General features: G+C 40.6%; 1 protein-coding gene across 1 annotated transcript in view; it reads left to right on the top strand.

The window, feature by feature from the left end:
* Positions 1–17,800, top strand: part of ZZEF1 (zinc finger ZZ-type and EF-hand domain containing 1) — a 52,393-nt gene extending 34,593 nt beyond the window's left edge. Inside the window, exons 40-54 of the mRNA XM_017743038.1 lie at positions 1–173; positions 691–823; positions 1,818–2,014; positions 2,719–2,838; positions 3,764–3,952; positions 4,306–4,406; positions 4,913–5,048; positions 6,050–6,409; positions 8,510–8,653; positions 9,533–9,701; positions 11,584–11,682; positions 12,423–12,588; positions 13,234–13,384; positions 13,881–13,952; positions 14,737–17,800. The exon at positions 1–173 is cut by the window's left edge and continues 4 nt beyond it. Coding sequence (XP_017598527.1) covers positions 1–173; positions 691–823; positions 1,818–2,014; positions 2,719–2,838; positions 3,764–3,952; positions 4,306–4,406; positions 4,913–5,048; positions 6,050–6,409; positions 8,510–8,653; positions 9,533–9,701; positions 11,584–11,682; positions 12,423–12,588; positions 13,234–13,384; positions 13,881–13,952; positions 14,737–14,811 — 2,285 coding nt within the window. The 3' untranslated portion in view covers positions 14,812–17,800. The remainder of the gene's footprint in view (positions 174–690; positions 824–1,817; positions 2,015–2,718; positions 2,839–3,763; positions 3,953–4,305; positions 4,407–4,912; positions 5,049–6,049; positions 6,410–8,509; positions 8,654–9,532; positions 9,702–11,583; positions 11,683–12,422; positions 12,589–13,233; positions 13,385–13,880; positions 13,953–14,736) is intronic.
* The last annotated feature ends 4,024 nt before the right edge of the window (positions 17,801–21,824 follow it).

The raw sequence follows: 21,824 nt of genomic DNA, 5'->3' as shown, positions 1-21,824 counted from the left end.
GTGTAGGTCTGGACTGGGCGAGCTCCATGGCTGACATCCTTCGCTCTCTGAACGCCTCTGCGCAGTGGCACGATGTGATCGCTGCTTTCACTGACCACTGCGTTAAGCAGCTGCCCTTCCAGCTAAAGCACACCAACATCTTCACTTTGTTGGTGCTGGTTGGCTTTCCTGAGGTAAGTGGCCTGTCAGTCTTAAAGGAAACGAAATTGGTTAAAGCTTTTAGGTGTCTCTTTCTAAATACTATGGATTCCATCAGTTGGGGACACCCTGTATAAACTCTCAAAACCTGGTGTGTGTCAGAGTTTGCATCTTTTCACTTGTGCACAATTAACGTCGGTCTAATGAGGAATAATGAGCTGGTTTTGCCTGGCATTTCTTTATAACTGCTACAAGCAAACCAGCTTCATTTGAGTATCAAAAAGGACTTTTGTACAAGCAAAACAATCCATTCTCCATCTTGATGTTCATAACTGATACATTGCCTATGTAACATTAAGTTGGTTGTTGTAGGCATTTCTTCTATAGACTCGAACTGCCATTTTCTAAAGATCAGCAAATACCTGGCAGCAAGCAATGGTTCAGCTAAAAAATACGATACCAAGAATAAGCAAATATAACCAATATAAGACATGGCTGTGTATTTGTAAATAAGTGTTCCAAATCCTAACTGAAGTTCTGCTGCCATTTCAGGTGCTGTGTATGGGCACTCGTTCTGTGTACATGGATAATGCTAACGAGCCTCATAATGTGATCATCCTGAAGCACTTCACTGAGAAAAACAGGGCAGTGGTTGTAGACATCAAAACCCGAAAGAGAAAAACAGGTTCTGTGACATTTTTGTTTTATCAGAGAATCACAGAGTATTTCCTTACAGTTTGTTATGGATACCCAAAAGCAAATGTTAACTAGACCAGTCTGTGCAGGTCTGCAGAGTTTGAATTCCATTATTAGTAAGTTGCCTGACTTTCTGCTCATAGGTTACCAAATTCTGCTTGCAAGTCACTGCCAAATTGTGAAGCTTCTGCAGTAATTATTTCAGTTATCTTTATTCAGAAAAGGATTTAGAAAACTGTTGAGACCATTCTGGTAACTGAGAAATCTCAGAAATAGGCTTTTGATGAAGCAGTTGTTTCTGTTTTAATATTTGTGTACTGCTTGTGTCTTACCCTTTACAAACGTGTGCTTAATGTTGTAAAATAATTGCTAGTTTAAAAACAGTATGGCTATCCCTAAAATCTGAGACCAAGTGAAACATTTAATATACAACAAATCAGTTGGATTTTTAGGAGCAAGGGCTTTTTGTTTTGTATGACCTAATATTGTGAAGTTAATAAAGCCAAGGTTGTCCTAAGATTTTACTACTGAAGTTGTGTAAAAGACATTTGGAAAAATCAACAGACTAAACTGCTTTTTGATATTGAAGGAAGATTTGAATATAAAAGCTTTTCTTTTTGTTTAACTATTGACATTTTAAACAGTAAGGTCAGCAATATTTATTTCATCATATTAATTGCAGGTCAGAATTTTCCCCATTTGAATTGTAAAATACAACATGGGCTGCTTTGCATGCTGTACTGCTAACCTGCAAATATGTGTTGTTGCCAGAAGTGACATGGGAATAGGTGTTAAGAAACTTGTACTGAAAAATGAAATACTTTCTTGACTGTTCAGGGAATCTGAGATAATTTTTGTATAAGACCTTTATTAGAACATAATTGATGTAAGGATGTCTCATGTCTCAACCTACTCATATCTAAGAGATGACTCCACAACATTTTGAAGTCAACCAAGTGAATTGTATTTTCTCTCTCTTGTAGTGAAAGACTATCAGTTGATTCAGAAATGTGGGCAAGAAGGCAGTGATTCCCAGACCCAGCTGAGACAGTACCTGCAGCACTTTGTCCTCATCTCCACCCACCTCCTGCAGACCAGCATGGACAGTAGCTATGCTGAGGCAGTGGAAACAACTTGGGTCTTGTCGCTCGCTCTGAAGGGCCTTTACAGAACTCTGAAGGTACCTGGCACATAAAATATGATAGAGGAATAAAAACTGATGTTCTACCCTGTGCTACAGGAGCTTGGGTATTGACTGAGCGCACTGGGGAATTACCACAAGGGTATTTCTCTCACAGCTGGATCCCTTTATGCCCAGTCTGTAGGGAGCTGAAAATATTGTTGTTGGGCTTTAAATAGCTTTTGTGAGTCTGAGCTGGAAGCTGTTTTGCTTCTCCTCTGTGGGGGCCAGCCATTCAGGAGAGTGCAGGAAGAAATTTGTAGAGGTAACGTTTTATGGAGTGAAGTTCACTTCTCTCACTCCTGAAGTATTTTTTTTTTTTTTTTTGACTGGCAGATCAAAAAAAATACTCAGTTCCCACCCTGTGCATTTCAATAAGACAGCCATTCAGGAGAGTGCAGGAAGAAATTTGTAGAGGTAACGTTTTATGGAGTGAAGTTCACTTCTCTCACTCCTGAAGTATTTTTTTTTTTTTTTTGGACTGGCAGATCAAAACAGATACTCAGTTACCACTCTGTGCATGTCATAGATGATACCCCTAAGGGATTTGAAGTGGGGATTTTTATTTTAGGGAAATGGAAGAAAAAGATTCCCCGTGTAGTTCATCTGGGCAGGAAATTCACCCGAGGCTGTGTGCCTTGCAGGCACTGTGATGCATTGTTCCTTACTTAGTTCTTTATTTGTGTGTGTGTCTATGTGTGCAGATTCATGGATTTAAGGAGATCCAAGCTGCCTTTCTGCAGTCTGGTTTACTCAAACTTCTAGTGAAGAAGTGTAGCAAAGGAACTGGCTTCAGTAAGACTTGGCTTCTCCGAGACTTGGAGGTAAGAAAAGTGACATTTTGTAAAAAATCAGGCTTCACACAGTGGCCTGAAAGGTTATAGCAGTGCACTGCCCTCCTGGGAAGAAACACTCAATATTATCTCTAATTAATTAATTAATTAATTATCTCTAATTTAAAAAATGTTCACTTAACTGTGTCCCTGAATCTGCCTCCTTCTGCCCATCATAATCATGTAGATAATAGTCTAAATTCTTTGAAACAGGAACTGGTTTTCCACTAATCTGATTTTATTTGGAAAAAAATTTGCAGATGAGACATTACTCACCTACTCAGATTGTTTTATGGATTTTATTTAGATTGTTCTTGAAAATTCCATTCTTCAGTTTAGAAAATATCAATGAAAAGCATGATTTGCACAAGGTTTTGCTGCAGTGCAGGTGGGGAGATCAATGCACATGTGGGCATATTCTTTCACGGTAGTTGTTAATTGCTGAAAGGTAAGTGTGGTTCAACGATTAGTTATGTTTTATCTTAGGCAGGAGTTGTGTTAATTCATATTTAGGACTATGCTGAAGCCAAAGGGCTGTTTTCAAAGGAGAAGGGTATGTAGGGGCATTAGTGGCATTTTGGTGATAGTTACCTTTGCTCTGTTTTTGTCTGGGAATCTTCAAATCTTTGATGTACTGAAATGGTTAAAAAATTACTTTCTCAACTTTCTCTGCACTTTCAGCTAATCACTGAAGTTGTCTTTGCAGCAGCATGGAAGGTGTAACTCATTAGTGAAGTGGGAAATGGTTTTGGTTTGTGTTTTGGGGGTTGTTTTCTCTTTTTAGGTGTTGCTTCTTTGTAAAATAGCATGTGTTAAGCACTGTCCAAGTCTGATAATGTTCTTCTAAAATGCTGATTGCAATAAACTAATCATACCTACAGGTCTCACACTATATGCTACCTTTTTTTCTGTGTAGATTTTGTCAATAATGCTGTATTCCTCAAAGCAAGATATCAGTTCCCTGGCTGAACAGGAGGATACTGAACTGGAAGACAGGGAACAAGATCAAGATGTGGAGCAGCCTGTTGTTGGTTCTGTTGATTTAGAGCAGAATAAACTTGATCCTCTGGAGGGCCTGGATGAAGCCACCAAAATATGCTTCTTGGTATTTAAATTACTTTACCTCCTTGTGGGTAAATGAGCATTTGCTAGTTGCATAAAACATTTTGTAGTTCATATGGTTGTTTTTCTTCTAGATTTACAGAATATGGGTCTATGATTTCAATGCATCATTCTTTAAAGAAAATAAAATAGAACTACCAATGAATGCTACAAAATCATTATACAGTATGTTGCTAAATTGCTTCTCATTATTGCTAATCCAGATATTAAGTTCATTAATTCTCTACCTACAAAGTGGAGAATAATGCCTAGGTCATCCTTAAAGAAACTCATCTTTCTTTTCCCCCTCTAATGCGGTTTGGTTTTTTTTTTCATTTCTTTTTGCTCCTTGCTCAGATGACACACGATGCACTTAATGCACCTCTCCATATTCTTCGAGCCATGTATGAGCTGCAGATGAAAAGAACAGATTCTTTTTTCCTGGAAGTTCAAAAGAGGTACGGAGAGTCTGGGTGCTGCAGAGGAACAGTGGTGGGTGAAAATCTAAAATCCTCTCGGTGTTGAATAGGAATTCTTCCAAGGATAAGATTTGGTTTTCATGTTTAAAAAAGTAAGGAAATAAACTCCTGCTAAGTTGTATTTATGGAAGCAAGTCAGCATCTTCTGAAACACATCACATGCTCTTCTTTGTGTGGTAGCTCCCATATCAAGAGCTGCTATGGCTCTGAGTTCTGTGAACTGAGGAAGAGTCAAGAGCTCACATGTGGCTTCTGGTACTCAAAGCATCTCACAGAGACACCATGTTCTCACAGAAATGAGTGATTTTGTAACATTTAAATCCTTTGGCTTGTTAGAACAAGTTAACGTGATAAAAATAGGTAGAGTTTAATCCTTCCAAAACAGAAGGTGGGAAGATTTAATTTGCATTTAATTGCCCTAATTGAGTTTGCATTACTTTGGAAACACATTTGTGTATTTTTGATTTTCTTTTGCCTCTGTTAAGGTTTGATGGGGATGTAATCACAACGGATGAGAGGATCCGGACGCTGGCTCAGAAGTGGCAGCCCAGCAAACGCTTGAGGCTGGAGGAACAGAGTTCCAAGGCAGTGGATACAGATATGATCATCTTACCCTGTTTGGTATGGACATCTCTACAAACAGGAGCAATTGGGAAATAATGAATTTTGGCATTGAGTAGCTTCTGTTTAGTAACTTCAAACCTGAGAAATCTTTTTTAAACATCTGAAATAATCTGTTACCAATGTTTTATGTCAAAATGAGTGAGCAGGTACAAGAAGCAAGTATTTCTTCCTTGTTATTCCTTCCTTAAGGAAGAGAAAGAACTTGATTCCCAGGTCAGGAGAACAAATTGTGATTGCATGCTGTAATTTCCTCCCCTTACACAAGAGAGATTGTATCTCATTGCTGTAAGCTTATGCCATGCTACTGTTTCAGCATATCATTGTTATCTTACAGTAAGTTCAGCAGAACAAGGAAGCAATGAATTTTTCTTGCAGACAGACACTACACTCACAAGCTTTAGGTTTTGCATTCAATAGCAGGGTCCCACAGCTCTGCTTTATTTTGGGGGCTCGTTCCTGGCTGTGTGGTGTCACCAGCACAGCTGTTTATCAGTTGTACAGCTAAGGGCAAGGAGCTTCCTGAAGCAGTTTCACATAATTATAAGAAAAAAAAATAGGCCTTTCAACAGCTTCTGCACAGGCTGTGAAATACACACTCCTGGAAATAATCCAAACTTAACTGGACAATACCCTGATTTTGAAGTTATCTCAGCCTTAAGTCAAATTTGGACCAAGTGATCTCCAAAAGTCCCTCCCAACTTGCCTCATTTCATGGCACGTGGTTAGCTTTGCCTCTGTAGGTCAGCTTCAGCTAACACTTCTGGTTAGAACTCTAACTGCTGTTTCCACAAATGCATCAGTGTATAGTGAGGTCTGCTGACATAAACAGTGTTTCTCAGGAAATATGTCCCTCTAGCTGTGTGAGAGATCCCACTTTTGTGGGTTTTTTGGAAAATTCATCTGTAAATTCAGCTCGCAGTTTGACTGGTCAGATATCCAAACATAAGGCAGTAAATTATTGACAGCCTGTTTTCAAACTTGCATTTCTCTTCTTGCAGTCAAAGCCTGTACTCTGTGATAAAGCAACAGAAGAAACCAATCCTGTTGCCCAGAAACTCATCACCAACACAGAGAGTGACCTGCAGCTCAGCTATGCCAAGCAGCGACGCACCAAGAGTTCCATTCTCCTGCACAAGGAGCTGGACTCCAGGAGTAAAAAGGCTGTGAGGGACTACCTGTATCGTGTGAATGAGGCAATTGCAGTTCTGTATGCCAGGCATGTGCTGGCATCCTTGTTAGCTGAGTGGCCTGATGATGTGGCAATAAATGAGGAAATCCTAGACCTCAGTGGCCCAGCCCATATGACATACATCCTGGACATGCTGATGCAGCTAGAGGAGAAGCAGCTGTGGGAAAGAGACAGTGGATTTCACTTAGACATGTGAGCAAAACCTGTGCCTACATGCCATGAGACTCTGACTAACAAAAATACTTGAAGTTCCTTTTTTTTAACTAAATTGAAACTCCAAAATTTAAATTAGTTCTGAAAAACCAGTTGGGATCTGTCAGTGTCTTGATGTGCTGATCTTGTTAACAGAAAATGGAAAAACTAGCTCTGTGGAGAGAGCTCTTTCAGTTATGAAAGAAAGAGTAAGTGGATTTCACTTAGACATGTGAGCAAAACCTGTGCCTACATGCCATGAGACTCTGACTAACAAAAATACTTGAAGTTCCTTTTTTTTAACTAAATTGAAACTCCAAAATTTAAATTAGTTCTGAAAAACCAGTTGGGATCTGTCAGTGTCTTGATGTGCTGATCTTGTTAACAGAAAATGGAAAAACTAGCTCTGTGGAGAGAGCTCTTTCAGTTATGAAAGAGAAATTGGTAAAATAGGCAGTCTGTTTTGAAAATAGGCAATCTAGATGGTAATCTAGAGAAACTGGTAAAATAGGCAGTGCCTTTTAAAAGCTGCTTTTACTTAGATCTCAATGTGTATATTGTAATACCTGCTACTCCACTGATGAGCTGGTGGTGGAAGTGATCTTGGAATTACAATAGAATATTGTAATGAAAGTGTCAGCTCAAGGCTTCACGGCAGTCAAAGCAAATCAAGTGCTGGGAATCTTTGAAGAAGGAATGAAAAATAAAGCAGAAGGCATTGATATGCCACTGAACCAATACTGTGCAGTCTTTTGGACTGCAGTGACTCCCTCATCTCATTAAAAAATACAGATGCAGTACAGCTGGAAGAGGCCTAGAGAAGAATGGCAGGGGTTATTACAGCCATGGAATAATTTCAGTATGAGGAACCAACTCATTTTCTACATTCTGGATCTTTCCCCTGTGGGGCATTGAGGGAGAAGGAGTAATGGAAAAGTCTGTTCCTCTTTCTCTGTAGATTTAAAGCAGTAAATAGCATGCAAAAGCTAAGAGCAAGTATTATTCACTGGCCCTCCCAGTAAGAAAACAAAGGAGTGTCAGATTAAGGTAATAAGTGGCAGGTCCAAAACAAACCAAAAGAACAGGTTCTTGACCCAGTATGTCATGGAAATTGTTGCCCCAGGGTGTTTTGATGGGTTCAGAAAAGGGCAGGATGAACTGATAGAATAAAATCTATTAAGACATATTAAATGCAAAAGTGTAGCCTTTGTGTTAGGCTGTTCTGCAAGTGCAAGGCAAGGAGTGCATTCAGGGAACTGCTACATGCTGCCTTTGGTTTTCAAATTCCTTCTCCCAAGAAATCAGTTTTTGGCTGATTTGGAGATGAACCTGCTGGTCTGAGCTGGTATATTAGATTTTATAGGAGGAGTTAGGAGATGGCAGGTGAAGAGATGTAATGAGTTGCTCTGATGACCTGAAAGGGCCTCAAGTAACAGAACTCTCCATTCAGGGCTTTTGTGCACTTTGAAAAAGTAAGGAAAGGGGAGACACAGGTGGTTCTGAATTATATTTAGTGTGTCCTGATACAGATTAAAGGGCATTTTTGGGAGGTTTTAAGGGCAGAAAATGTGCATCTGCTGCTTTCAAAACTTCAGCCACCTAATTGATACTTAATCATTTCTTCTTAGGCACAGAGTTGTACATTTTTGAAGGCTAAAATGTATGACATATTCTATTCAAATCAAAACCTGTAGGTACAGAAGGCAAAGGTGCCTGTTTAGTATGTTAACAAAGTTGTCAATCTTACTTGATTACAGCTTTAGTTTGCTGTTAATTACTTTATGGATTAGCCTTGATTCTAGCAGTTGTGGGAAGAGATGTAGCCAATATCTGCCATGTTTTTATCAAATAAAGAATGAAAGATCCAGAACAGAGGACAGAATGAAATCTTCTGTGCTTATGGAGATGACACTTGGTAGGCATCATTTGTGAATTTGTCTTGTTTCTTGCTGGTACATTGATTCCCTCTTGCAAAATACTGTGTGGCTGGACATGACTCGTGTCAGCCATCAGCATGTACAGCTGTAAATGTTCTTTTGATGGTAAATTGTATTTACATGACGTTGCTTCTCCCCAGATTCTCCAGAAAGTGCTGCACGGGTGCAAGGAGAACATGCTGGGGACCATGGCCCTGACAGCCTGTCAGTTCATGGAGGAGCCAGGGATGGCAGTGCAGATGCGGGAATCTCAGCATCCTTACAACAACAACACGAGCTTTGAGGTGAGGCAGGCATGGATTGCAGTGCATGACTTGAAGCTGAAATCACCAAGGAGTTGGAGCAGAAGCCTCGCAGAGTTCCACATGGGTATCTGTGGGACTCCTGTGCTTGAAGCAGCTGTGAAGTCTGTTCAGTCTTGCTTGAGAAAGGCTGATGTCAGATAGCTGAGGCCTTGCCCTGCAAAGAAACGTGTTCAATCACGTGTTCAATTTGTTGTAATTCAATCATATGAAAAGTGCATAACTTACATGGTTTTACTGTGCATGTATTTGAAGTAGATCAGATTTGTAAATGGTTTCAAGGCCTTAATGATCAGATATATCTATCCTTCCATCCAAAGATTTGTTTCAGTTGGCCTGTTACTCCCTTGTGCTGTTAGATGAAAGTAGGAGTGGTGTCTTTTCTTGTATTTCTCATTTGAGACTCTTCCTCTGATACAAACAGGGGATTTTCTGATTTTCTTTTCTTGATACTGTTTGAAAGCATTTTTCTGATATAGTTTCATAAGTAATTATTGCCTCTGGGCAGTCTTGGGATTTTTAATTTTAATTTTCCCTGCTGCTCTGACTTTTCTGATTTTTGTTTTTAAAATGCGTATAACCCCGTAGGTTCTGGCAGTGAGATCAATATCAGCAACAATTGCTGCTTTTGAAAAAGGAAAGCATTGCTGGCAATTAATTTTACATGCTTAACAGCTAATGTGAACAATAGGCCATGCTTTACATTTGTTAAATTAGCTCTGGGTAAAAATATCAAACAGTTTTTTACTCATGGAGATGCTGTAATATTTTTTATATCTCGCTTGTTTGTATGGTGAAAGTTAAGTGGGTTCTGGGTGGTACAGTGTGACAGGACACACAGCTGCTGTGTTTATTTCTCAGGATAAAGTTCACATTCCTGGTGCTATCTACCTCTCCATCAAGTTTGACTCTCAGTGTAACACAGAGGAGGGCTGTGATGAGCTGCTCATGTCCAGCAGCAGTGATTTCCAGCAGGATCGGCACAGCTTCAGTGGGTCTCCACAGAAATGGACTGATTTTGAGCTTCCAGGTGAATATGCCCTGATTCAAGGTTATATAGGATATTGCTGGGACTCCTGAGAGAAACTCCTGATGAGTTAAATGTGGATGTTCCTGAGACGTGTAGGAAAAAAGCCAATCCTTTCCTTGTCCCACTCTGTTTGCTCTCACGTGCTACTCTTGCATTTGTTTCTCAAAAGTGGCTTATCTGTTGTTGTGCTGTGACCTTTTCTTTCCAGCCCTTAGTCAAAGCATGCACTCAGCTACTGGAAACAAATTTGATCTTGGTTCTGTTCCAGCACAGTCCTTGTTCTGCACGATACTCACTTACATTGTTTATGCCTTGTCTTACTTTCCACAGGAAGCACATTTTTTAATAAAAAAAAAAAAGATAGGCTTATCTCTGTCTCCGTGCTCTGCTGCTGCTCTGAGCAGAGAGAACCAGTGCCAACGCCTTGGCTGCAGCTCGTGCCACAGAGCACAGCTGGAAAAAACCCAGGATTTGACTGCCAGCTGCACTCTGGATTCTCTGAGCACATTTGGGACAGCACAGTGCAAATGCCAGGGAGCTCGAGGACTGCACAGTCCCCTGCTTCTGATTTTAAAGTGTTTTAACCCCTGAGCACTGGGGCACTGCAGGAAACTATTGACTTCAAGTACTGTCAGCACCTGTAAAGAGATTTAGGAACTTTCTTAGCAAACCAGTTTGGGTTACAAGGTGCTGGTTTTGAGTTACAAGGTCCTAGTTAGAAGCAAATGTGTGTTCTGTAGAAATATTTTAGATTTTTGTGAACTTCTGTCTTCCTTTTCCCCCCAAATAGTTGTGGAGGTTTGCCAAGGAGCTGAACTTCGAGGCTCAGTGTTTAAAGCAGCTTTGGCTGTGAAACTTGAATTTCACCTTAAGAAAGTTCATTTCCAGCCTAGGCTGTCTGCGTTAAGGCTCTTGATTTCCGCAGGTTTTAGCTGAAAACAGACATTTAAAGGCTTCTGGGCTTTTAATTTGATTGCAGGGCTTTCTCCTATGAGTAGGAGAGAACATTGTCTCCATTTCATGATAAAAAGGGAAATTCTTTTTTAGATATTTCCTTCTAAATCCTAAAAAATGTCTTCAAAATTTTTGTTGTTCATGAAACTTTGAAAATTCTGCTTCCCAGTGAAAACTAGCCTGCTTGTCCCAGGGTGACAGGCTTTTTCATGGGGCAGAAAGATATTTTAAGTTTTAACAGCTCTAATATTACATAGCACAGTAGGTAAGAAGATGTTTTGTGCAGCATTACAGCCAGCTACCAGGATTTATCTCTGAAGGTGTAGATGCTACAATGACAAAAACCTTTTGAATCTTTTTTGCCTGATTGTTAAGTGGTCAAATGTTCTGATAGTCCTTCTGGTTTTAAGTGATTAAGTTTAACAGTTTTCTTCCCTAGAGTAAAAATGTTCAATTTAATTTTCTGATGTGTAAAAATTTTACTTTCAAATATTTTAAACCTTTTGTCCAATGAATTCGAGTGTTGTTGTAAAGAACTTGGCTGCCTATATAGGGGTTCTTTTTTCATAAATCATAACTGATCCAATAACACAATTGGAAAAGTGAAGTTACATGTGCAGAATATGGAATTTCTTTAATTTCCTCTATTTAGTTGTCAAAAATGTAAAAGACATTATTCTTCCTAAAAGACATTATCCTTCCTATCCAGTATCTTTAGACAGGGGAAACCATTGTAGGTTTTGCTTCAGCTTCCTCTTTGTCACCCTGTTCTGTGTGTTTCATAGTTACCAAAAAATAAAAGACCACCTCTGTTGAATGAAGACATCTAGGATTAATTAATTTCAGAGTTTTCATTTAAATTGTGTTTGAGATGGCAAAACTAACTCAGAAGGTAGTAATGTGGGCTTTCTTCCTTCCCTGCACATAGGAGACACACTCTACTACCGATTTACTTCTGACATGAGCAACACTGAGTGGGGTTATAAGTTTACGGTGACAGCAGGTCATCTGGGAAGGTTTCAGACAGGTAAGAGATGCTCAGAATGTTTTGGAAAAGGCCTTTTTTAGTCATTTTGCTGAGCTTTGAGAAACTCGTGGTTATCCCTTTTTCTTGACTTAGAATTTGCATTCAATGTCTTAGAAATAACACGATCAGGTTTGTTCAAGTTGAAACTCAACTGATGTCTCTTACTTCCTGTGACTTTGGGGTAGAAATACAAATCTTCACAGAGACTTGGAGATTACCATTATAATAATGTAATTTGCATCCAAAATCTCATTATATGATAGTAATTACAAAGAGTATTTAGTAAACACTCTGGGATTCCGTAATTGGAAACAGAAATAATGGTAATTGCATTTTTCAAAAGTGGTTATCCATTAAAATAGGATGGTTCTGGGTCTAATTTCTAGCATAAGATGTTTTGTTAGTTTATTTTAGAGTTTAAATATTTTGAATGAAATTGAGGCTGGTGGATAATTTGCTATCAGCAAAACTCTACTGCACATCACATAATATGTGTTTTGTTTGCCTTATTTGGGCAAAAAATTAATGTTGGATATGATTCTAATTTTTATGTATGTTTTGCCTCAGAAAAGAGTTGCCATGTCAGGATGTAATCCAGAATTGTCTCAGATCTTTGTTGGTATTTTAATTCAATATTTCTGGCTTGCCAGAGCAATACTTGGTGTATGGAGAAAACTGACTATGTGAACAGAATGTCCCCCTACAAAATGTAACAGCTGTTTGAATTTTCTTTTTTCCAGGGTTCGAAATTCTAAAGCAGATGCTGTCTGAGGAAAGGGTAATTCCTCACCTCCCACTCGCCAAAATCTGGGAGTGGCAGGTGGGGGTGGCGTGTCGCCAGACGGGTCACCAGCGTCTGAAGGCCATCCACCTGCTCCTGAAGATAGTGCAGTGCAGCACCCAGGGGTGAGTGCACTGCTCCACACCCTGCACCAATGGCAAAGGGCAGGGCAACAAAAAGGCACTAAACTGATACTATTTTGAAGCAAAAAACCCCTTGTGATTTGAAGCAGGTATTCTTAATTTGCCTGATGGATACAATTTACAGTGCTTTGGTAGCAGAAATTTATTACTTTCTCTTCTTCCCTGGCCTTTAAAAAAGTCCAATGAATTCAAATGTTGTAAAGACAAAAAAATCACCCCAAAACAGGATGAAGGTAGATTTCAATTAATTTTCTAGAAATTATTCTCTTTGTATTAGTTACACTGCAGAATTAAGGTAAGGATGAAATAATAACCTGGTGATGTTCTGATTCTCTGTAAAGTAAATAGATTTTAAATTATTATTTTTAGTTGTACCACTAAGCCTGTAATTGAGTTTTAGAGGGGATATGTGTCCTTAAGCTTATGTATGTATGGCATGAGTATCTCTAGATGCAAGAGCATTTAGCAAAGTGGTTATTTTTTAGTTTTAACTGTCACAAATGCATGGTTTTGTTCTCTTAAATTTGATTTGGTTTTGGTTTCTGTCCCACCTCCCCATTCCCAGAAACGGGCATGGTGGTTACTCACCATTGCATCACGATTTCATTTAAATTACTTTTTTTTCAGAGACTGTGACCTCACCTTATTGAAGCCACTTTGGCAGCTTTTCACCCATATGGAAAACAATTCATGTCACGATACAGCCAAGCCTGGTATTCTCCTTCCTCTTCATCGTGCACTGGCAGAACTCTTCTTTGTGACAGAAAACAGAGTTACTGTAAGCAGTTCCTGTATTTGTATCCCTCTTTTCCTCAGTGCTGGGATTGACAGAGAATTCAGTGTTACACTAATTGCAGTTTTCCTTTATCCCTCAGAGCTACAGAAACATTAACAACTTTCTCTTAAAGAGTGTGGCAGCAAGTTCTAATTAGAGGGGAATTCTGTTGCCTTATCCATCATGGGACTTTAAGTAATAGTCATGACTATTAAGGCCCTAAAGCCACTGTTTATTCTGAGAGGAATGCTGGTTTAATAATTAATTTAAAGGTATTTGCATGTGGTTTTCATTGAGTTGATTTTGAACTTTAAATATGAGCAGTGTCGTGAGCTCATTTCTGTGATCACAAACTGCTCTAGTCCAGGAGAGTCTGGTGTGCAGTTCTGATACCTTTGGTTCTCGGGGACTGCTCTAATGATCAGCATTTTCATGTTAATTAGTAGAATATCACCTTTGGCAGAACCACTGGTGTTCATTGCATATTTTCTGGCTGCAGGAGCTTGGATCTCTACAGGAGTATTTGCTTGCCTTAAATACTGAAGATCATCTTCATCGCTGCACAGCACAGGTAGGACTGCACAGCCGCAGGGCTGGGTGGGTCTGTGATCTTTGTGGCAGACACTGAATGATTTCTCATTGCCCAGTGGAGTTTATAAAAGAGATATTAATGTACTTGGGCATTACAGTACCTTGACAGGCCTCTGAAAGTTGTGAGTGAACTGTGCACAAAAGCTTTTCTGGGATATTGGAAAGAAATTCTTCCCATGAGGGTAGTGATGCCCTGGCACAGGCTGCCCAAAGCATCTCTGGTTGCCCCATCCCTGGAAGTGTCCAAGGCCAGGTTGGATGGGGTTTGGGGGAATGTGGTTTGGTGGAAGGTGTCCCTGTCCATGGCAGGGAGTGGAATGAGATGATCTTTAAGTGAATGATTTCTCATTGCCCAGTGGAGTTTATAAAAGAGATATTAATGTACTTGGGCATTACAGTACCTTGACAGGCCTCTGAAAGTTGTGAGTGAACTGTGCACAAAAGCTTTTCTGGGATATTGGAAAGAAATTCTTCCCATGAGGGTAGTGATGCCCTGGCACAGGCTGCCCAAAGCATCTCTGGTTGCCCCATCCCTGGAAGTGTCCAAGGCCAGGTTGGATGGGGTTTGGGGGAATGTGGTCTGGTGGAAGGTGTCCCTGTCCATGGCAGGGAGTGGAATGAGATGATCTTTAAGGTCCCTCCCAACCCAAACCATTCTATGATTCTGGGTTTCTATTTCTGTTCAGTTTCATACAAGCATTTCTTTACACTTTGGGATTGAGGAGAATATTCGGTGTGACTTTGTTGTTCCTTTTCTCTTCTAGGCCCTGAAAAACATTGCTGCTATCAGCCTTGCCATTAACTATCCAAACAAATCAACAAGTTTCTGGAATGTTTAATACTGGCTCAGGCCGGAGTGCATGGGATAGAGTAGTTTGTCCATAGGACATTGGAACAAACATCTTAACTTCGTTCAGGAAAAGTTCCTTCAGCTTCAGTGTATGAGCACTCTGCAGCCTTCCTTCCTTCCACCTTGATGTAGAATTTGTAAAAGTAACAGCGCACTTCAATGAAAAAGCACATCCTGAAGTAACTCACGCGTCGCCTACAGTTATGTATGCACATATTGTAGCATGTTAGAGTAAACAGAACAATATTGTTTTTTATTCAGAGGAAGTAAAGGAAAGAAGATAGCTGAAGTATGAGAATGGAAGGCCCCCATGTTGGTATCACCTGCTCCCGAGGAAACTTGATCCGTGGAATGCGTCAGCTTCAGAAAGTACTGCTGAACTCGGGGTGATGCCATCAGCAGCATCTGTTGTACATCTTCAAAGTGAAACAGGCAAACCAGAATCTGGTGGCTGCTGCAGAAATGGTCCACACTTGAATCCTGTCATTTTTGCTTTGGAGGCTACTACCCAAGGAAAAGGATTTCAATTCTTACTAAACTACAGGTTGTAAAAGAAATTGTGGGTGATTTGCAAAGCAGTTGAAGGATTCCAGTTTCAGAGCATCCTCGTGCAAGAGCTTTGTTTCTCCTGTTCTTTGATTCATCCATCTGGGTCACCTGTTCTCACCTTGCTTTATCTCCAGTGTATTATTCCAAATAGCCCATTATTGTAGTGCAGAGAACAAAGGCTGGCCCTCAGTCACAAGGCAGTGGTGATATGAAGACGTGGGGAACTTACATGTTTCTCAAAAACCGCATCTTTACAAGAAATTATTCACAAGGCGTTTTTTCCTTTAGTTATTTCAATATTAGTGGCTTAGGAGGTCCTTCTTGGCAATGTTGGGAACCCAGACTCCCAGCACTCAGGGTAGGGTTAATGATCAATCCACTCTTATCTTACAGAGCAATAACCACATTCCTCCTAGTGAACATGGAATAAATGGCAGACCTTCTATGCTGAAATAAATTGGCTTTCTTCCTGCACAGGTACATTGGTTATTCCCTTTCCAAAGAGTTAACACTGAAAGATTTGGGCGTGTATTTTGTATACCATTGCACAGTTTGTAGAGCTGGTCTTGTAAAATATAAATTCAGATTACTTTTAATGCTAATTATTTTCTTCTTCCCTTCTTCGCCCCAATGTTGGACTATGGAAAAAAAAGGCAGCCAATAGCTCTAGCAGTAAGAGAATGCAAGTTGTATAAAGCAGTGGCTCTGTCAGGAGGGAATGTATTTATTGACCCTGTTTGTCTTAAATTTGAGTGGTGCCTAAATACCAGTGCACAGGAGCCCTGCTTTGAGGGGTGTCCTCTGAACTGATGGTCTTGTCAGCTGGGGCTGGAGTTTAAGGGTGGCCCAGTCTCCCTCTGAGAGGGAAACATGCAGTAATACATCCCTCGGATTTTTTTTTGATGGCCTCTAGTGCTGTAGAGTTTTGTTTTGACTTCTGTTCGGCCAGGTGAGTGCACAACAAGTGCTTGAATCAGAATATGAGTATTCTGCCTGAAAGACTTAAAAATGAAGACGAGAAGCACCATGCTGAAGCCATTGCCTTCAGGAATGGAGTGGCTCTCTTAGCAAATGAGAATGCCAGGATTCAGGAAAAGTGTAGTATTTGTCAAAGACTGAAAGGCAGCAGAGAGATGCTGCTCTGAAAGCCCTCCTTGAGCATCCTGAGTTGATTTCCTTAAAGACATCATGATGGGAAGGGAATTATCAAGGCTGTGGTGTACCTTTAACGCACGAATCATTCTGTTCCCACATCCAAGCAAGGTGTTGGAGTTTGCAGCCTCCCTGCAGGGGAGTCAGAGATCCCTGGGGAGCCAACTGCTTCGCACCTTGTAATTGTTTGAGCAGATTCTGGCCACGGGAGTTGCTCCACCAAAAGGAGACGTTCCTAAACTGATGCCAGGGAGTTGTATGGATGGGGCAGGTGAGCACTTGGAAATGGCTTTTCTGGAGCAGTAGGACTTCCTATTCACTGCCTCTGTGGGCATCCGTGGCTGGGGAATCAGGGATATGCAATGGGCTGCTGTGCTGGGCCGTGCAGCTGCTGAGATCTGCCTGTTCAGTCAAAGAAGGCTTTTTCTTTTTTCACATCAGGGATGAAGACTGTAAATAAACCATTCATAGAACCTGTCACAGCTCTGTCATAGTCACGTTTTTTTCTGTTGGACTGTCCTTTTGCTTTCTGGATGAAGACATAAGGCTGCAAGGATGACACAGGAGTGGCCAGAATTCCTTGCTAGGCATTACCACTCAACTTACTCTACCAGCAGTGACTGGCCTCGTGAGTCAGTCATCTTGCCCTGAAGGAACTGTCTAGGAACAGTGTCCACTAAATATAATTTCTACCCACTAGATGGAACTGAAGGACTGTGACCTGAGTTGACACTGAATCTGTTGCTGCCTTATAACTCAAATCATTAATTATGGATTTTTTAACAGACAAGAAACACTGATTTTTTTTTTTCTTCTGGTAGCTCTAAAGAAAGAGGAATAGAATACCAATAATGAATATTCATGATCAATCACATTTTGAAAATTATGCAGAAGTTCCAAGCGGATGTGAATGATGCTATTGAATTGTATAAAACTGTCTGGAAAACAGGTATGCTGAAAAAAAAATGTGCCTAATATAAGAAAAACTAAAAAAGTTGTCCTGCCTGAATCACCTATGATGTATTTAAAACAAACCATGTTGTTCCTAATGATACATTTGACTTGCTTTCATTAAACACTTAAAAACGAGAGTTTTATAATTTCTTTTCTTACGGGTTTACTACTTTGCAATTTTTATCAGTTGTTTAAAATATATCAGACCTTTAGATTTATTCCAGTTCAGTTCAACATGTAAAAAGAAAGCTACAGATGTGGGTAAAATATGCAAATGAAGAGAAATATATTGTAAAAATTCTATAAAATCAAAAAAAGTACAACACGGTGTCTGTTTCTTGTTTGTTTTTCTCCTCTCCTCACTGAATGTTTAATGCTGGAGTTTGCAGTGAGATCCAGGGTTTTCTTAGGAATCCTTATTTTCCATGCCTGTAAGCAAACCTGCCTGTCCCCATGTGGTTGGTAAATATCTGATACTGCATCGAGCTATGCAGGAACCAGACTTCTGGAGTCATCTCTTAAATTCTGGCCCTGCTGTTTACATTCCAGTGGCCTTACCCTAAAAATTCAGTTTTCCCGTGGATATCCAGTGGTTTCAGTGCCTGTGTGTATTTACTTTGAGACCTGAAAAGCACATCTGGAGACCCCAGATGTCTCCAGTAAAGCTGGGATTGTGTTGGTAGGTGTTGATTCTAATTACTGATATTTATTAGCGGAAGTGCTTGTGCCTACCTGGTCCAGTGGGTTTAATTGAAAAGGTTGTTTGCCTTGGGTTTGGCTCAAGGAAAGGGCTGTGTCGAAGTCAACATCTTTCTGTATTTGCCTAAAGCTGCACGTTGTTTCCTTGGAGAATGGTCTAATTAGGTAATTTTATTAAACACAAATAAATAATGGGATTTGAGGGTGTGGAAGAGCGAGGATTGTTCCCTGAGGTTTGAGGTTTCAGCTGATAAATGTGAAAAAATTCAGTGTAATTGCTCTGAAATGCAGTGTGGTGCCAGGCATTGGAATGTAACAGGGCACATCCATAGCACTTTGGATCTGCTTTTCAGATCAAGTTCATTAAGACTGTTTTTCTTCCAAGAGATCAAAGGTAGGCTGCAAGTTAGCTTAGAAGTGGGTGACTTTTAAAAATCTACTTTTAGGAGAAGGCTGAGCTGTGTTTAAAACAGAACTGGCCCAATCCCTGCATTTTCACAGCCCAGCTCAGGTCTGGTGTTTCCAGTGGGTTTTGTACCTTCACAAACATGAGGGCAAGACCTGCCTGGTTTTACCTTTTAAACCTGGAATGACTGCAAATCCCTGGAGTACCCTGCTGTAAAATCTGGGCACCCTGGGGCAGAGCAAGACCCAATAATTGATTTCATTCTTCCCCTTTTCAATGGTGAATCCCCCTGAAGTGAATTGTGTTGGGTCTGCTGGGGAGGCACCAGCACAAGCATCATTCCTGTTTCCAGGGGACAAACCACAACCAGGGGAGCCTCTAAAAGCATGACCTGGCCTTTAGGGAAAGCTCTAAAATGTTGGAAAATACATTGGTATAAGTAAAGAGGTTGGTTTTCAGCACTGGACCAGGAGGTCAGGCTGGATAATAACTGGAACAAAGAATGGCTGTTGGTAAAACGGCCTGGAGAAACAGGAACTGTACTGGGATTTGTAAGGGGAAACTGAAGTCTGGCCCACCTCACCTCTGCATTTAAAGCAAAGTAGTCAACCCTGATTCAAGTGAATAAGAGAGAAATCCACTGTGAATAAGGAAGAAATTAAGTAAGAGGTGAAGGAAGTAAGATTAAAGCTCATTCTTTCCATGACGGTCAGGTCTAATGTAATCAGGTCTATTCTGCAGTAAAATCTTTCCTGATTTTTACCTAAGAAAGAACAAATAATAAAAAGCTGGTACCCAGCTCCAGCCCAGACTGCAGTCAGCCTCACATGTGGGTATGGAGGAATAAACACTTCAAGAAAAAAAAAAAACTGAAGGAAGTAAGATTAAAGCTCATTCTTTCCATGACGGTCAGGTCTAATGTAATCAGGTCTATTCTGCAGTAAAATCTTTCCTGATTTTTACCTAAGAAAGAACAAATAATAAAAAGCTGGTACCCAGCTCCAGCCCAGACTGCAGTCAGCCTCACATGTGGGTATGCAGGAATAAACACTTCAAGAAAAAAAAAAAACCCAAACTCTTTTTTCCTCCAACTGGAAACATCCACAAATATTCCTGATAAATAGATGGAAATCTTGGGCAGTTTTGTACTGGTACTTAGCATTTAGAGTTTCCCATTCCTTGAATATAAAAATAATCAATGTTTTGGTTTAGGGAGCATGGGAAAAGAGGGGGAGAAGGGATAACTGGTCTGTGTCGAAGATGGGGTCTTTTTCTGCAAGTGCTGAGCAAGGGAGTTTTTCCTACTAATCCTTTTCTGACAACTGCAATGAATTTTTTTTCAGCTGGTTTCTTCTTTCCATTCCCCACTTGACTGTCTGACTTTCCATAATCTTACTGCATAAATCTTATTGCATTTTGGAGTTTTTTTCTTAACATTTGCAGTGCAAATAACAAATATTTAAACTTGTGTTGCATGGAAAAAGTCAGTTTTATGAAACCTAAGGAAATGTGAATTGAAGTGCCTGCAAATGTTTGTCAGTGGTATCGTCTCTTAGAGGCTCATTTTTAAAACACTTTGTTGGCACCTCCTCACAGCTGGATCATCACATCCAGGAGGTGTTGGTAAGGCCACGCTAAATTCTGTTTAGCTCTGTATAAAGAGTCATTCCCCTTACACTGGCACAGGGTGCCCAGAGAAGCTGTGGCTGCCCCATTCCTGGAAGCGTCCAAGGCCAGGTTGGATGGGGCTCGGAGCAACCTGGGGTAGTGGAAGGTGTCCCTGCCCATGACAGGGTGTGGAAGAAGATGGACTTTAAGGTCCTTCCCAATCCCATTCCATGATTCTCTGATCTTTTACACACCTTTGTGTTGTGGGCTGGACCTCCGTTCTCACCTTGCTGCCTTTCAGGCCCCCAAAGGTTTTAACTTCCTCAACCACATAACATTTCTAAGACTCAACAAAACACCAGAGGAATCACAGGAAATGCTTTCCCTTATGATTTTATACTTTCTAATCAGCAAAAGCATCCTGTGCAGATTTTCCTCTCCAGTAAGTCATCTATGATAGGACTTCAGTGTGCGTGTGTAGGTAGACATTTACTGGGGCTTCAGTTCATCACTGTGCTTCGATCAAGTTAAATATGGAATTAAGGTGTAATCTTAAGCACATCTAGTTCAGCTTTTGAAGGTAGGCTTTAAATTGGTTTTGTTGCCTTGGAGCCTAAACAGCCCGTGCTGTTGATGGGAGGTGCACAAATTGTGTGGCTTTCCCTCGCATCCAGCAGAATCTGCAAAGGCACAAAACAAAAAGATGAATTCTTGAGTCAGGAGAAGTGTTGAGTCAGGAGACCTTTAGTCTCATCATCTTGCTTGAGAATAAATCACGTCTGCGTTTCTTAACCTTCTTTTCTACATCAACCACCCACAGAAAGCTCATTCATCAAAAATGTCAATGGTTTCTCGGAAATTCCTTCACTTACACTTTGGGGTTTTTATTCCTCTGAGTAGCAGGTTGGGCTCTTTTCTCCCCACCAATGTTTTTTTTGGGGGGAGCGGTGGGGGAGTGAGGCATGGGGTTGTTTGTTCGCTTGTTTTGGTTTTTGGTTTTGTTCCTTCATATTGTGACTGTTAATATTTAAGAAGAACATTTCATCCTCTGTGGGGTCAGTATTGGATACACTACTGGATTTTAAATGACATCATTCTTTTCCCCCCACTCAATTGCCACTTTCAAAATACAGTGTGATGTGTTTGATCTTTTGCCACCTTATTTTTCTGCAGAAGATGGCTCAGCCTCTTCAGAGATGATGGCATCTGAGAAGGTGTGCTCAGTGCTCACTGCTCTGGCTCCTGCCTTTCCCTTAGGTCGAGGAAGGCAATCCTATGGGGGCAAACCTGGGGAGCTGAAAATAGTTGCTTTATTTACCAGAAACTCAAAGCCTCTCTGATGGTAAAGCAAATCTCTCCTCCCTTTTGCACTAATAATGCTTAGCACCAGCAGAGATGCTGCTGGGAGGTTACAGCTTGTCTTTAATTAAGCCGACATAGAATTGAGGCGGGATATCCATGGATGAGGAGCGTGGCCTGATATCCAGGAGGTCTCGGGGCCTGTCCCCTGTGCTTGTGCTTGCCGTGCACTGTAGGAGTTACTCTGCTCCACGAGGCTTCCACACAGCTAAAACCAGTGTTAGAAGGGCACAAGAAAGATCCCTCCAGCTCCCTGGGTTTTTTCCCCTGCTTTT

Source organism: Corvus brachyrhynchos, unplaced genomic scaffold, assembly GCF_000691975.1.
Source record: "Corvus brachyrhynchos isolate BGI_N302 unplaced genomic scaffold, ASM69197v1 scaffold99, whole genome shotgun sequence".
NCBI classification, from domain to species: Eukaryota; Metazoa; Chordata; class Aves; order Passeriformes; family Corvidae; genus Corvus; species Corvus brachyrhynchos.
Note: the sequence above shows the minus strand (reverse complement) of the source record. Positions and strands in the feature narration are given on the sequence as shown.